Source organism: Sorex araneus, chromosome 2, assembly GCF_027595985.1.
Source record: "Sorex araneus isolate mSorAra2 chromosome 2, mSorAra2.pri, whole genome shotgun sequence".
NCBI lineage: Eukaryota > Metazoa > Chordata > Mammalia > Eulipotyphla > Soricidae > Sorex > Sorex araneus.
The window spans coordinates 50180410-50197381 of NC_073303.1; the positions used below are offsets into that span (position 1 = coordinate 50180410).

The 16972-nt window shown below is 44.0% G+C and overlaps 1 protein-coding gene across 11 annotated transcripts in view; it reads right to left on the minus strand.

Moving 5' to 3' along the window:
* The window catches only part of DIP2A (disco interacting protein 2 homolog A), an 81871-nt gene that overhangs the window by 43808 nt on the left and 21091 nt on the right, over window positions 1-16972 (minus strand). For 6 of the 11 annotated variants that reach the window (XR_008628497.1, XM_055126085.1, XM_055126083.1 and 3 more), the window contains exons 3-8: window positions 16587-16706; window positions 12924-13043; window positions 11397-11600; window positions 8429-8560; window positions 5001-5120; window positions 3523-3720 (exon numbers count right to left, since the gene is read on the minus strand). Coding sequence is in view for 10 of the 11 variants with exons in the window: in XM_055126085.1 (XP_054982060.1) it covers window positions 3523-3720; window positions 5001-5120; window positions 8429-8560; window positions 11397-11600; window positions 12924-13043; window positions 16587-16706 (894 nt within the window). In the remaining variant the exon portion in view is untranslated. The remainder of the gene's footprint in view (window positions 1-3522; window positions 3721-5000; window positions 5121-8428; window positions 8561-11396; window positions 11601-12923; window positions 13044-16586; window positions 16707-16972) is intronic. The other 5 variants (XM_055126086.1, XM_055126084.1, XM_055126088.1 and 2 more) reach the window with 3 other exon arrangements.

A 16972-nucleotide genomic window follows, 5' to 3' on the forward strand; every position in this document is an offset into this window, starting at 1 on the left:
AGGATTTCAGAAAGGATAACGCTGGGAACAACATATCCATCCTGCAGAATTTGGTATGTGGGCAGGTGGACGTGGCTATCAAAGAGATCCGAGTAGAAGTCTTGGATAACCTTTTCCATTTCCCTTCTGAAAGATGTGATAGATCTATCAGGACGTCAGAGGGCAGTCATCTTGGTCTTATAATTGGTGAAGGACAGGCGGGTGTTGCAAATACTTTTTCCGGCTTCTGCCACATCAGCCAACACTGCTGCTCTTCTCTCTTTGAGGTCTTCCTTTATTGCTTCTCTGCACAGCTTTGTGAGCTTGGATGTTAGCTTGTGATTGAGGCTTGTGCCAGACCATGTTGGCGAATGAGCTCGAGTTTCCAAAGATAGGCGACTTTTTGTGGCTTTCTCTCTCTCTCTCTCTGCATTCCTCGCACAATCATGGAGGTGCTGAATCAGCCGATCGTATTCCTCGTATTCCAACAATATATGTTGTCAACAATAGCATCTTCCCATATTGCTGCAGCAGTGCCAAAGAGCTCCCAGTTGGTGGTTGTTAAGGGAGTTCTCCTCTTTGCAGCCCTTTCTCCCTGCTCCGTGAAGTAGAATTTCGCACAAAGGAGATGGTGGTCTGATCCCTTTTGGAATTTTGGGACAACAGCGACATTGGTCAGGCAAAATCTTCAACTGAATATGATGTGATCAATTTTGTTGTGGAACTGTCCACCGGGAGACTCCCATGTCCAATGTTCAGATTCGGCCTTCTGGAGCTGTGTGTTACCATGGATGGATGGTCTTGGTCGACATGATGAACTTCTGTGGAAGTCGATGTGGAGGTCTCGTTCTGTTCAGCAGGGATAACCCTTCGTGGGGCCGAGACGGGGACGCAGCCGAATGAACAGATGCAGAGCCCGGAGGAGGGAGAAACGGCATTTGTTCTATGGCAGTTACAGTATTTATACCTCCCTGCTGGGAGGAGATGGTAGAGTATGCATGCTGGGACCCCCAATAGAAATGCAGGATGTGGCATGGGCGTTAGCTAGTGATAAACAAATGCTGACAGGATAAAATCAGTAAGATTAGGAGTGGCAACCTTTGCTAGATGTGGCATGGGGTTAGCTAGTGATAAACAAATAGTGACAGGATAAGATCAGTAAGGTAAAATGGCTCCCTACAAACTTCAGACAGTCTCTCACCCTGTTCGTTCCATTCTAGACCATGGGTCCTGATGTGGAGTTCTTTGGGTGACCTTCTAGGTCCTATATTGGAGTTAAAATCACCAACAATGACCTTGTAGAAGATGTGGTCTTCTTTATAGAACTTCTCCAGCTCTATGTAGAATTTCTCAATTTCTTCTTCGTCTTAGTTGGATGTTGGTGCATAGATGATGAAGATAGAAACTGCTGGTAACGAACCACATCTATTCAAACGTAAGTGTCCGATTCGAGCTGTCAGGTATGCGAATGAATCAATGCTCATGGCCAAGTTCGTGCTGACAAGGACACCAACACCACCGACACCTCTACTGTCGCATGTTCCGAGGAACAGTTCTTCTCCAGTGTCGAAAACAGTGTGATGTATTTAATACCTTCTCATCTCGGTCGATCTATTGACGCTGTACTTGATTTTCCGCACTTGGACTGTCAGGTCCTCAATGGATGCTTCCGATGCCAGCGTGTGTTAAAAGCGCAAACAATCATTTTAGTCTTCCTTCGTTTTGGCAGCCTAGTTTGGCCCTAAGATTTTAACAGCCTTTCCTTGTTCAACCTTCTTAACACTGCTGTATTGGGGGCTCCTATATATTTATTCCTATATATCAGCAATAAATAGTAAATTTAACATGTACTAATATAAGATAAAAATAAACATGTTTGGACTACAGAGATAACAGGTTGAATGCATGCTTTGCATGTGAGACTGCAGTTCCTGAGCACTGCCACATATGGAAAAAGGGAAAAAAGCAGGGAAATAGTTATAAATATGCCTGGGCTGCAGAGATAGCCCAAGATGGTGACTGTATACTCTGCATGCAGGAGACCCAAGTTCAATCCTGGTTCTGTATAGTCTCTTGAGTAGAGCTGGGAGTAACCTCTGAGCATCACCAAGTATGCCCCCCACCAAAAAAAGCAAAATAAATGAGCATATCAAATACCTAGTAGTAAATGCTACAAAAAGTATGCAGTATCCCCACATAAAATTATCAAAATCAGGTGAAAAACTGAATGAAGAGAGAATGAAGAAAGGCTACTCAATAATGCAGAAGTATTAATTCTTTTCAAATTAGTCCAAAGTAATTGGGATTTCAGTGGCTGTCTGTGGCACCTGACAAACTGAAGCTAAAACAACAAAGAGACAGGCAAGATGGCCAAGATACACTGGAGGAGAGGGGACAGATGAGGCTTTTTGTGCTTCCAGGGGTTAAGTGCGTGGTACTGAACAGAACAATCATGGTGGTAAAAGAAAAACCCAGAACAGAACCACCCATGCTGGACAGTCCATTCACAATGGAAGCACCACTAAGCAACAGCAGCACTGTGGGAACATGAGTGGATATTGTCCCCTTTTTTGAAAAAGCTGACAATACAATCCATCCCTACCTTGTCCGCAAAGCTCCTGCCCTACATATGAAGGGCAAAAAAAAAAAAACATGTTCTCCCAAGGTATCGGGGGGCTTCCTCATGGGCTATCAAAGATTTGGAGAGTTCATGAAAGAGAATTCTCAAATACCAACATAAGGACATACAGAGCAAGTGACATCAGCCATGGAATATACATACTAGCACACAACATCTTAGTGCAGCCCAGATGACAGAAGCCTTGTGTGCTGGTGAGGGCTCCACCCACAGTGCCAGTAGGTGAGGCTGCTGGAACACTTGGAAACTGTCTGGAAATGTCTTAGAGCTAACTGACCATCACCAGTCACTGACACCCTATCTGGTGCCTGTAAGCTCACACACTCAGAGCACCTGATAGCAACATGCAGCTAGCCTCCTCCATCTCAGGTGGGCACACGAGGGAGAGCTGGCAGAGCTGCACACCAGGATCTATCAGTGAGAGAAGACTTGTCCACACAACATCATGCTGAGAGCACACCTTTCACACAACTTAGCGAAAAAGGCAGCCACAGGGGCAGTCACAGGAAAACAAAAGAGGTGTAGAGGGGTCCCAAGGAAAAGGGGATCTGGAAGTGCCATTGAAGTGAATGCTGGTGCCAAGTGTTCACTCTATGAAAGACATCAAGCTACATGTTTACAACCTGTGTTACATATAAACACAAAAATGCTCATTCTACCAACACTCTAGCTGGATGAAATGGAACCTCATTGAACCTCTGAACCAAACAAGTGTGTCACCACGAGAGGGTAAAGGGTCCCTTCTGAGAGGAGTAAAGGGAGCACCTGGGAAGAGAAAATGCCATGTGCCTGACACTGCTGGCACAGAAGTCTTTCCTGTCTTACTCATCAAACAGTCTATGTGTTGCATGTACATGACATTTAACTGCTAAGCCAGAGCCCCACAGCTTTCCACTGACACTTGCCATAGGTGAGGGTATAGACTGCCTTCCCTGCTGTGTCCAAAGCAGTCAGACAGGAGGCTTTGGGATGCATGGTGCCCCACTGCTGCAAGGCGGCCAGTAGCGATGGTGGCCATGGTGATGCCAGGGCCACAGGCTCCCCTTTCAGTACCACCGTCTGGCTTCCCTCAGGCTTTGGTTGGTTTGGATCCGGTTGCTGAACTATAAACAAAATTGAAAAATTAAAAATCAACATTTCATAGTATCATGTACATATCCTCATTTTAAGCATTCAAAAAAAATTTTTTTTTTTTTTGCTTTTTTTTGGGTCACACCCGGCGATGCACAGGGGCCACTTCCTGGCCTTGCACTCAGGAATTACCCCTGGCGGTGCCCAGGGGAACATATGAGATGCTGGGAATCGAACCCAGGTCGGCTGCATGCAAGGCTAACGCCCTACCCGCTGTGCTATCGCTCCAGCCCCTAAGCATTCAAATTTTATAATTCTTTCCTAAACTGTCAAATAGAATAATTTATTTAACATGATGCTGGCACTGCAGTTTGTGTTAAAGCACATCAGGTGTGAGCCACTGGTGGTATACACCTCCGTCGACAGGTTAATACAACTTCTCAATACAACTATAAAAGAAAGAGAGAGAGCCTTGGTTACCATGGCCACACAGTAAGACCTAAGAGGTGTTATAGGTGGCTAGACTAACAACATGAGGGCCAGTTCTGATGACCAGCAGCAGAAATTAGTCCTAGTCCTGCAGGAGAGAGCGAGGAAGAACACCACCACTTCCATCTGGGCACCCAGACAACCAACAATGTTGAAAAAAGATTAAGCAAATTTGTTCTTTTTCTAGAGGACATATAATTAGAACTCATCTCATTCCTACCAGGGCTTAAACCTTGCACGTGGCCAACACAGGTTCACCACATATGGTCCCCCAAGCACCACCAGGAGTGATTCCTGAGCACAGAATCAGGAATAACCTCTGAGCACTGCTGGGAGTGGACCAAAGAATAAAAGCATTTACCACTAACCTCTGACTGTGAACTACTGAGCTCTGAAATCTAAATGGTATTCTCTGGTTAGATGGGGGACACAGTCACAGGCTGTAGCTTATAGTGAGCCATTTTCCTCTTCTTTTCTACAGCTTTATATCTCTTTGTTTTATTTTCATTGCTTTATTGGAGGGGAAGGAGCTTTACAGCAGTGCTGCAGACCACCAGGGCTACACCCATTGATCAGTGGGAGTTCACGTGGTGCTGGGAACTGAAACCAGGATTCTGCAATAATGTGGGTCAAGCCCTTACAAGTATATTTATAAACAATAAGAACTAGAGCAGAGGCACAGAGAGTTGCTGATTTTACATGCATGCCAACCAAAGTTCAGGACAGAGAAGATAACCCCTATGCTATATGGGTGCTATAAAAACTAAGCCAGGTAGAAAAACATGCGCTTAAGTCTGCAGATCTAAAGCCCAAGCCCCCTCACCTTCCAACAACTCCTCAAAATCATCCACAAAGAATTCCTTCAGTGGTGGGCGCTTTGGCCTCTTCAGGGTGTTCAGAAGCTGCTGGATTTTGGAGGAGACTCTGCTGTTCACAGGGACACCTGTCACACAGAAAGAACAAAGGAGAGCTGACACGGGCATGCAATATAGTCAGAGGAGACATAGGAGTAAGGTCTCGTGACCTCTACACTGACTTGTCAGAACATACTTGTGTACCATCATCCAACCCAAAGTGGGTCCGTTAAAAAGCCACTTTAACAGATGTTCATTTAACAAGTGGATGCGAATATCTGTTAAGTGAACATCTGTTAAATCTATTCTACATAGATTCTTCTATCTGTGCATCTTTATTGGGATTTTATGGGTTACACCCAGCAGTCCTCAGGGTTTACTCCTGGCTCTGTGCTCAGGGAACCATAAATGGTGCCAGGGATCAAACCAGGGTTGGCCACATGCAAGATGAAATGCCTTAACCCTTGTACTATCTCTCCAGACCCTAAACCATTTACATTCCCAACAACAATGGCATATCTAACCAAGAAAAAGACTAATGATCATGTTTAGGAGATGGTTGGTATGTCTTTTTTTTTTTCTAGTTCTTTTTTTTAATTTAATTGAATCACCGTGAGATATAGTTACAAGCTTTCATGTTTGAGTTACAATCACACAATTATAAAACACTCATCCCTCCACTACTACACATTCCCCACCACCAATACCCCCCATTATACCCCCAGTTTCCTACTCTCCCCCTGTCTCCATGACAGACAATATACCCCATACTCTCTCTCTACTTTTGGGCATTATGGTTTGCAATGCAGATACTGAGAGGTTATCATGCTTGCTTCTTTATCTACTTTTAGCACATATCTCCCATCCCAACCGATTCCTCCAACCATCATTTTCTTAGTGATCCTTCTCTATTCCAGTTGCCTTCTCCCCCCCACCCCCACCTCCCTGCTCATGAGGCAGGCTTCCAGTTATGAAGCAATCATTCTGGCCCTTGTATCTACTGTCCATAGGTGTCAGTCTCATGTTATGTTATTTTATACTTCACAAATCTGTCCCTTCTATATCTGTCCCTTTCTTTCTGACTCATTTCACTTAGCATGATACTCTCCATGTCTATCCACTTATAAGCAAATTTCATGACTTCATCTCTCCTAACAGCTGCGTAGCATTCTATTGTGTACTAAAGTTTTTTTAACCAGTTCTCAGGTTAAAAAATTAAAGTTTTTTTAATCTGTTCTCAGGCACTTGGGTTGTTTCCAGGTTTTGGCTATTATGAATAGTGCTGCAATAAACATATAGGTACAGATCTTATTTCTACTGTGCTTTTTTGCATCCTCAGGATATATTCCCAGAAGTGGTATTGAGGGGTCATATGGAAGCTCAATTTCTAGTTTTTGAAGGACTCTCCATATTGTTTTCCTAAAAGGCTGGACCAGTCGGAATTCTTTTCAAGAATTTTCTGCTCCATTATCCCCCCCAACTTCCCTTAGGAGAAGCTGGCAAACTTTTCCTTAAAGGGTTAGAAAGTAAATATTTCAGGCAGCAGGGAAAGTCCTTGCCATGAGCAGGAAAACAGCACAGAACAATACAAGAAGGGTGCCCATGCTCTACTTTTTTTCAAGTAAAAGGACAATCCATAAATCACAGTGTGCCAACCTCTGATCTTTGTGATTTGGGCATTTTTTCCCTTTATTTTTCAGTTTGGGTTTTTTTTTTTTAGTAATATGGGGAAGGTTCTAATTTCTAAAAGCTTTTTCCAAAGAAGTTCTCAGTGGTTTCAATGGCATTTACTCAACAACTATCTTTTTTTTTTTTTTTGCTTTTTGGGTCACACCTGGCGATGCACAGGGGTTACTCCTGGCTCTGCACTCAGGAATTACCCCTGGCGGTGCTCAGGGGACCATATGGGATGCTGGGATTTGAACCCGGGTCGGCCGCGTGCAAGGCAAACGCCCTACCCGCTGTGCTATCTCTCCAGCCCCTCAACAACTATCTTTGGGACACGGAGGTAAATTACTTTATTTGCAAACTAGATTGATGATAGTCAATCAAACAGAAACTATTTTGTTTTTGGCCACACCTGACAGTGCTCAGGGCTTACTGGCTCTGTGTTCCGGGATCACTTCTGATGGAACTCAATGGACCATATGTGGTACTAGAGCTCGAACCTGGATTAGCTGTGTATAAGACAAGGGCCCTGCCTCTAGTACTATTTCTCCAGTCACCTAGGGAAACTATTAAGAAAATTAAGATGAAAGAAGACTAAAAGTCAAAAGAAGGTATTAATAGCATAAAGCATACCTTGATAGAAAAAGCAATAAAAAGAGAAAAAAAATCAATAAAAACTAACCCACTGCTTAGGAGCATTAAAACATACAGTATTGGGGGGCTGGAATGATAGCACAGCGGGTAAGGCATTTGCCTTGCATTTGGCCGACCCAGGTTTGATTCCCATTACCCCATATGGTCCCCTGAGCACCGCCAAGAGTAATTCCTGAGTGCATGAGCCAGGAGTAACCCCTGTGCTTCACCGGGTGTGACCCAAAAAAACAACCAAACAAAAAAAACCATACATACAGTGTTAAATTTGAGATCCTTTGGTTTTTTCTGCAATTCAAATCTGGTACATTAGGGGCCAGTGTGACAGCATAGAGGGTTGGGCATTTGCCTTGCACACAGCCGACCCAAGTTCAATCCCCGACATCCCATATGGTCCCCTGAGAACTGTCAGGAGTAATTCCTGAGTGCAGAGTCAGGCGTAATCCCTGAGCATTGCTGGGTATGATAGCCCTCCCCAAAAAAAGCTTAGATAAAGTTCATTAAACCATATTCTTTAAAAAAAAATTTTGGTACATTAAAAATAAATTTTATGGGGTTTGACAAAAGACAGTGCCAACTGTTTCCCAGGAAATGGCATAAACGGGACACACTCTGATATCTCTAGACTTGCAATGCCAGGGCACTCACACTGCCCCAGTGACCACACTAAGACCAAAAAAAGAAACTTCCCTGTTTATTTCCCAACTGCCCGTATCCAACTTAAATCTGGGGGCCAAGAGAAGACAGTGTACAGGAGTTCAGGTACTTGCCTTACACACAGCAATCTGTGGTTTGATCCCAGGTACCATATATGGTCCCCCAGGCACAGCCATGAATGATCCCTGAATACCACAGGGTGTGACCCAAAAACACACAAGCAAATCTGAGGCCTTCTCATCCCTTGTCTTCTCATCCTCACTGACAGACAGCATAGACATTTTTGTTCAAATGCTTGTACACAGGTCTCAGCTCATAGGCACTGCAGACCAAGACTGACAACTGGCCCAAGGAGGAAAGCATGGGCCCAGCCTTGGAAAGAGAACCTGGGCTCTGCTACTTCAGAAGGAGAGATACTGACCCCCTGCTGTTTCCAGGACACTCCTGCTGCAGCCCCGAGGGACACCTCTTACAGAAGTCAGCTGCGGACATTCACACGGCGCGTGCTCCACAAGGCCTGTGGTGACATCAGGAGGGGCAGCATGCATACCTGCTTTAAAAAAATAAAATTCAGAAGAAAAAATGTTCTTAATTCAGAAAAGTATTAAGTATTGTCCAAATACCATTTGACAAAAGCTTCACCTACCACTTTGAGTTCTAAGCAAGGAATGTGTCATTCTGATTTTTTTTAGGTTGGCTGAAAGGCACGCCAGTATCCCATGTACTGGGAACTCCAAGACACATATATAGGACACACATGAAGGCTCACAAAATCTGTACACAGAACTACCCACCCCAGCAGAGAGAGTGGTGAGCCCACCTTTCCTAAAGGCCCATGAAGTTCTAGTTAGAAGTTCTCCTTCAATAAAACAGAAACAAATTACTTAGGGCTAGTGTTATGAGACCATTCTTTGTAACATTATGGATAAACAAATAAGAAAAAAGAGGAGCTGCAGAAATAGTACAATCGGTAGGGTGCTTATCTTGCATGTGGCCAACCTTGATTTGGTCCCAGCATCCCATAAGGTCCTGAGCACTGCCAGGAGTGAACCCTGAATGCAGAGCAAGAAGTAAACCCTGAGCATTGCTGGGTGTGGCAAAAATAAAGAAAGGAGGAAGAAAGGAGAACAAGAAAGAGGGGGAGGGAGGGAGGAAAGGAGGGAGGGAGGGAGGAGGAGAAGGAGGAGGAGGAGTAGGAGGAAGAGGAGGAGGTGAGAAGGAGGAGAAGGAGGAGGAGGAGAAAAGAAAGGAAAAGCATTGGGGTTCAAGGAAAACACAGGAGATGCTTGGCTTATCAGACTTAAGTATCACAAGGGGTCACTCCTGAGTACAAAGCCAGGAACTGCCCTTGAGAATCACTTAGTGTGGACCAACATTCTCACCCCCGCCCCCCAACACACACACCATTTTTTTTTTTTTTAAAGTGAGGACTGTATAAACTACCAAAAAAGTGTCCTGAGTAAGTGTCTTGAGTGTCCACAAAGATTAAATCTGTTTCTCTAGGAAGAGACAATGCAGACCTTAGTAGCTGTTACTGCTCCCTTTACTATCTGAGATCTGGAAGGGGTACAGTCTCATCTCTAACTTTCTGAACACAAGCTGTTGTGTATCACTGTCTTCCAGGGCACACCCAGCTGACCACACACTGTTACTCCTATTTAGCCCAGATTGCTACAGGAATAACTGTGATAACTGAGTCCACTACTAGCACAACTATGAGGAAGTAGGTTCTGCTTGGTATACTAAGTACAGGTTAAGAAGGGGTGCCTCACAGCAGCAGGCTTGTACTCCAGGCCATGTTCTGACAGACATCTCTGTGTCACACAGGCACTTGAATACTCTGAATTACTACATTACAACTACTTCCCCGTCACTTCAGTGGTAGGCAAAATGCAAACACCTTGTCTAAACAGATATCAAAAGATGAAACTGTATGGAAGCAAAAACACAACTTCAGTAGTTACCAAACAGGAAAAAAAAAAAACATCAAAAGGGTTCAACTTTATGATGTATTTTCACACCATGGAAAAAGCGTGATGCAATTACATTTTAGAGGCAGAAGACATGATAGTATAGTGGGTAAGTTGTTTGTCATACATGGGGCTGACCCAGGCTCAATTTCCAGCACCGCATATAGTCCCCTTTGATTACCACCACAAATGACCCCTAAGAACAGAGCCAAGAGTAAGCCGAGCATGACTAGGTATGCCCCTTTAAAAACAAACCAAAACAAACCAAAACAAATTTAAAAGTAGCTTACATCTTAAAGTATGTCTGCCATAAATGCCTTTTCATTAAAACAGAAATCTCCCCACTGCTACACATTTAGAAAGAGAGATTACTTCAACTGTGTTTGTGAAAAATGGCATAGATGGTCATTTTGAAAAGTTGTTTTCAAACATCTGCATTAAAAACAAAATGCACGGGCAAGAATAGCACAGCAAGCAGGGAGCTTGCCTTGCACATAGCCAACATGGGATCGATCCCTGGCATCCCAGACAGTCCCCCAAGTACCGCCAGGAATAATTCCTGAGTGTAGAGCCAAGAGTAACCCCTGAGGATTGCTGGGCATGGCCCCCCCTCAAAACAAAAACAAAATGCATTCAAAATATAAATGAACCACTATAACTGAAAAATACTGAAAACGTAGGTATTTGTAGTCTCATCAAAAAAAATATTTTTTCTTTTTGGGTCACACCCAGTGATGCATAGGGGTTACTCCTGGCTCATGCACTCAGGAATTACTCCTGGAGGTGCTCAGGGGACCATATGGGATGCTGGGAATTGAACCCAAGTTGGCCGCATGCAAGGTAAATGCCCTACCTGCTGTGCTATCGCTTTAGCCCCTCTCATCAAAATATTTTTATAAATATAATTTTCTTGATTCAGATTTTTTAAATATATCTTAAAAAATACTTCTACTTAATATAGTTTGCCTCCATTTTAATTTTTACTATTTATTTCTCCTTATGCGAGAAACTGAAACAGGAATCATTTTCTTGATAAAAAGGAACATGAGAGGCCAGATCAATAGTACAGCAGGAAGGGCATTTGCCTTGCATACAGTCAACCTGGGTTCGACCCCTAGCAACCCATATTGTTCCCTGAGTGCAGAACCAAGAATAACCCCTGAGCATTGCTAGGTGTGACCAAAAACTAAAAAAAAAAAAAAAAAAAAAAAAAAGTTAGGACAGGCAGCATACCACTTTCCAATGATGCCACTTGTGCCTGCCAGGCCCAGAACAGGAGGAAGAACATACACTTATGGGGCCCTTGGGTCTCAAGCTATCTTGTTACCAAACATTTTGCTGACGAAAAAGGGAAGGTGGTGGTATTGGATGTGGGGCACAGAAGGATCTGTCCTGAGGGCTGTGGCAGTGGCTACTGACCTACATGGGCGTGGACAGCAGGGCCTGAGGCAGCAGGTCGCCCTCCCGGGTGAGATGAGGTGGAGGATGCAGAGGATGAGGTGGATGAGCCCTGAAGAGCTCGGTCGAGCCAGGGCTCAATGTTGGAATGGCTCTGAAGCGGAGTGGAGGTGAGTCGCCCGGGTCGCCGTAAAGAACCCTCATCTTCTGAGGCAGATGACGTGTCTGTGGTTAAAATAAGGACGAGAGGCATGACGCAGGGAAGAGGACAAGGTTCCCACTCTAGCACTTGGGCCCCCCACATTGTGCTTGGCAAGCTTAATGCACTTTACGACTGCACTGGGACAGAGCCAGGGTCATCCCCACGGTCAATTTCACAGGGCCAGACTGGCAAGGCACTCAGGGATCTACTACCTTGCACTGGTCTCACTGCCTGCATCCTCAGAGCACTGGGCTGGAGGACACCACCACTGCAGCTGAGCTAGCAGTCAACTCCTAAATAACTGTAGCACTGTCCCCAGTAGAGACCCCTCATATAAAGGAGCCCCAAGGACTGAGAGTTCTGTGAGCGTTCAATGTTGCTGCAATGCAGTGTGAGCCCCACCTGCCTCACACACACACCTGAGGTAAGGTAGCGTTGTGGTCAGGAGCTCTAGTCCACCCACCTTGGTCACAAGTGGCCTAATACTACAGTCCTCCAAGGACTAGCAGATGTGGCTCAAAAACAAACACGCAAAATGGTGATTCTTTAAAATTATAGTTATATCTAAGTTAAATCTATAATCATGGTGACTAGAAATCATATTGTTAAAATTTCTAAGGATTTTTAATAAGCTTTTTTGTTTTTTTAAAGCAAGGAAGCACTACTCATACCATCCATTAAATTATCTTGTGAATCTGGGTGTGTTTGCTCAAACCAAAAACAAATCTGCTGGTTTAAAAAGCAGAGAGGCAACAATGAAGCTCAGACACAAAGTCTTTCCCCCACAGATGCCCTGCTCATACTGTTCAACAGGAAGTGAGATTAGAAGACTGCTAAAAGAACTTCATTTGTGAGTTTTCATTGCTAATGGTAATGAAAAGGTCAATGGCAAAACAGCAATAACAAAATAAACAATAACACCCTCCACATGCCCCTTTACTCCCTCACTGAGAATAAAATCAGGATCCAGGATGTGCGCAGCAGAAGGGTTAGGTGCCTTGAGGCCCTGAGTTCCAAAACACACACACACACACACACACACACACACACACACACACACACACACACCCGACCTCCCCACCCCCTTCCAATTCACTACTCTTAAGCATTCCATTTAGTGCTTATTTAGGTTCTTCTCTTTAGTAAGAGACACAATATATCTTAGTGAAACCACTGACATCTGTACAAGAGGACTGTCAGAACCAACTGTCCTGGCAGGAACCCCACTGTATGCACAAATTTCCAGGGAGGAACCCTGTACCTCCATTTCCAGACCTTCCTTCCCCACAGGTCAGAGGCATCATGTCAGACTCTATGCAAGTCACGGTTGACACTGAGATCAATACCTGGAGGGGTGTAGGTCTCCACAGATGCATGCGCAAGAACAGATCGCCTTTTTGAAGGCATAGGCATCTTCCTCTCTTTGTATTTGGCCAAAGCTGCTTGCACAGCTTCAGTGTGAACATCTACACAGGAAAAAGAGCAGCAAAAATATTTTTATCAGGTTTGCACTTACATGACCACATTTTTACTACACTGATGCTACATATCCGTCTCCACAAGTTGGTTCTCAGTTCACTGAAGAATCCTTTGTTCAAGGGCTGTAGAGAAAGGATAAGGCTCTTTCCTTGCATAAGGCACCACAGGGTTCCTGGAGTACCACCAGGTGCAGCCCTGGAGGTGCCTCAATACCGCAGGGTTGTCTGCATGATCCCAGCAGCAAAAGATCCTGATAGTGCTGCATCCTTGGTCCTCAAACTGAACCATAAGCCCCAGTTGGCTGAGAATCTGAGAATCACCGGAAAGGGTGCCAAGACCTCCTGAACACTGCTTAAGAACAGTACAACCCCACTACCACCACTCCCTGCAAAATATAAATGATTAAATGGTTCTTTGTCCATATATTTGATTTTGAAATCACGTATTTTTATTTCCATAGCTATTAAAGCTATTTTTTAACCTTGTTTATTTTTTTTTTCGAGTTCCTTCATGTAATTTTTCTAATATACGTTCCTCTCATATTTTTCCATGAAAATTTTGTAAAGCACTTAGCACAGTCACAACACCCTAAATACAATTACAAAATATCCAAATATACCAGGAAAGTGAAAATATCATTACTGTTTAGTCAAGCAAATAACAAGAATTAATGAAGATGTCTGAAAAATATTTCTATTTTGTACAAAACAGCTTTGTCTATCTCAATAGAGACTTACTTTAAATCTTACATAACTAAAAAGAGTTTTGTTCACAACTTCAGGAATCCCTCCAATGAAATTCAAATTTGGCCTCAACATATAGAGGACAAGGAGCAACTGAAAAATAGTACAGTCCAGATGAGTAATTTGCAGTTTTAACCTTGTTTAAAAGAATAAAACAAGTGACCCTAAATGTGTCTGCAGTGGTCAAGACAACAGAAATACCTCAAAAGGCTATGTATATGGTTTATATGCAGAAAGCCCAAGTTCAATCCCCAGAACCAAATGGTCTTCCTAGGCACTGCTGTAAGTGATCTCTTAGCTCTGAGCTTGGAGTAGCCCCTGAGCAGCACAAGGTGTGGCCCAAAATACAAAAGTTTAAAAATAAAAGGATGGGATCAAAGAGACAGAGCAGAGATTAAGGTACATGTGGTCAACCAGGGTTTGATTACCAACTACCCCACAGGGTATCCCAAGCATCACCAGAAGTGACCCCTCAGCATATAATAAGGAGTAAAATCTGAGCACTGTTAAGCATGGCCTCAACTCCCCCAACCTACACCCCCACCAAAAATAAATAATCCATGGAAAAGAGGCAGCAAAACTAACAGGTCACCACTAAAGGTTGTCAGTGAATCAATTTATTTGAGATTTGGTGGTAATTTTATTTTGGGGGTACCATACCTAGCAGTGCTCAATGCCAACTCCTGGCTCTGCACTCAGGAATTACTTCTGGCAATGCCTGGGGGACTATATTGGGTACTAGGGATTGAAACCAAGTTGGCCTTGTGCAAGGCAAGAGCCCTATCTTCTATACTATCACTCCAGCCCTCTACAGAGTTTTAGAGGTGCTAGGAATTGAACCCAAGAGGTCAAATATGCAAGGCACATATGCTAACTCTGAGCCACATACCCACCATTGCATCCATTATTTTCAAAAGGCGTAAGTTAGATGGAAAGGCCCTAAAAAAGGTCTCATACAGAAGTAGAAAACACTCGGTTTTTATTGGGGGGGTGGCGGGGAGGTGATGGGGTTGGGGGCACACCCAGTAATGCTTAAGAGTTACTCCTGACAGTGTTTAGGGGACCATACAGGATGCTGGTGATCAAACCCAAGTCAGCTGTGTGCAAGGCAAGCACCCTACTTGCTGTACTACTACTACAACCCCAGGAGAATACTCTTATGAGAGGAGAAGGATCCTTCTCTGTGAAGGATGGCGGAGCACACTTCACCACCAGTATACCTCCAGGTGGAAGAGCACAGTGTTGAAAACAACTGAAGGGAACCACGATCTGCACAGATATAGCCATATCATAGATTGGAGGGAAAACTCCAAAAGATTAGGAAATATTGCAAACATGTTATCAACCATTTACAATAATGGATCTTACTTGGGTCCCAGGTAAGTCCAAACAAACTTTTGCTTTGGGGCCAAATTTGGAGGTGCTCAGGGGTTATTCCTGGCGGTGTTCAGGGGACCCTATGCAGTACTGGAGATAGAATCTGGGTTTGCTGCACATAAGGCAAGCACCTTACCTACTCTACTATTTCTCCAGACCCTAAATTTTGTTTTAAAAAGTATATGAACATTTGCATATCTGGTATTAAGAAACTATTATTCACTGCTTTGACATGATCTTTTAGAGTTACACTCTTTTCTAATAGTGTTTGAGAGTATTACAACATCTAAATAAAATACCATGATCTCTGAGATGGGCTTCCACATCAAACAGGAAAGGAAAAAGTAAGTGAGTTTTAAATAAAGGAATCCAAGAACTGCTGGAGTTGGAAACTGAGTCTGAAAGGCCACCACTTTAGTAAGTCTACTCTAGTGTATGCCACATTTTTCTCAATAAAATATTTTAAGGGTCCGAAGTGGTAGTACAGCACGTAGGACATTGGCCTTGCATGTGACTGACCCGGGTTCAATCCCTGGCACTTCACAGTGTCCCCCGAGCCCTGCCAGGAATGATCCCTAACTACAGAGACAGGAATAAGCTGTAAGTACCTCCAAATATATCCCCAAAACAAAAACAAATAAAATTAAAACACTTAAAAATCTTATAGCAGGGGCTGGAGAGATAGCACAGCGGGTAGGGCGTTTGCCTTGCACGTGGCCGACCCGGGTTCAAATCCCAGCATCCCATATGGTCCCCTGAGCACGGCCAGGGGTGATTCCTGAGTGCAGAGCCAGGAGTAACCCCTGTGCATCGCCAGGTGTGACCCAAAAAGCAAAAAAAAAAAAAAAAAAAAAAAAAAAAATCTTATAGCAAAAAAAGCTTGTGGAGGACAGTAGGCAGGGCGCTTGCCTTACATGTAGCCAACCCAGGTTTGATCCCTGGCACCTGACAGAATTCCCCAAGCCCAGCCAGGGGTGATCTCTAAGTGCAAAGCCAGGAGTAAGTCCTGAGCACCATTGAGTGTGGCTCCAAAACAAACAAAAAAAAATGAATGAAAGTATTCAGGCCAGAAGGTATCTCAAAGGGCTGGAAAACATGCTTTGCATGCTGGAGGCTAGGCTCCATCCCTGGCAACACACTGTTCCCCCAAGCACTGAGCCAATGCCACCACTGGGTGTGGTCCAAAAACCAAAAGAGAAAAGAAAAGAAAAAGAAGACTGTCTGCAACTCAGAAAAGGGGACTCTCCAGAGATTCTTAGAGGCTTCCCTCAGAGAGCTGCACATGCATGTTCTCTAGAACACAGGATGATTGTAGTTTATCATCATTCAAGTAAAAGTAGAAATTCTGGTTAAAGAAAGAACCACCAAAAGCCTAAATTTGATACTGCAGCCGCCCCTCTCTGGCTCTACCTGACCGGAAGCGCTCATCCCGGGAGTTGGTAGGCCGTTGCTTCTGCTGTTTAGGTGCTGTGGCCGCTGTTTGTGAGGGCCCAGAGATCCTGTTCTCTGCAGGCAGGGTCGGATCTACTCCTGAAAAACAATTTCATACGCAGGTCTCATGTCAACATTTGGTTTCTAATTATGGAAAAAAAAAATAAAACAAATAAAAACCCTGGAAACAGCACGTATCTGTCTAGCTACCTCCTGTCATACTCTGCACTATACCAAAGGGCTGAGTACCACAGCTAAACTATGCCATGGTAGCTCCAAGCTCCCTTCACTCCACAGAATCACTGTATCACTGTATCATTGTCATCCTGTTGTTCATGGAGTTGCTCAAGAGGGCTCCAGTAAAG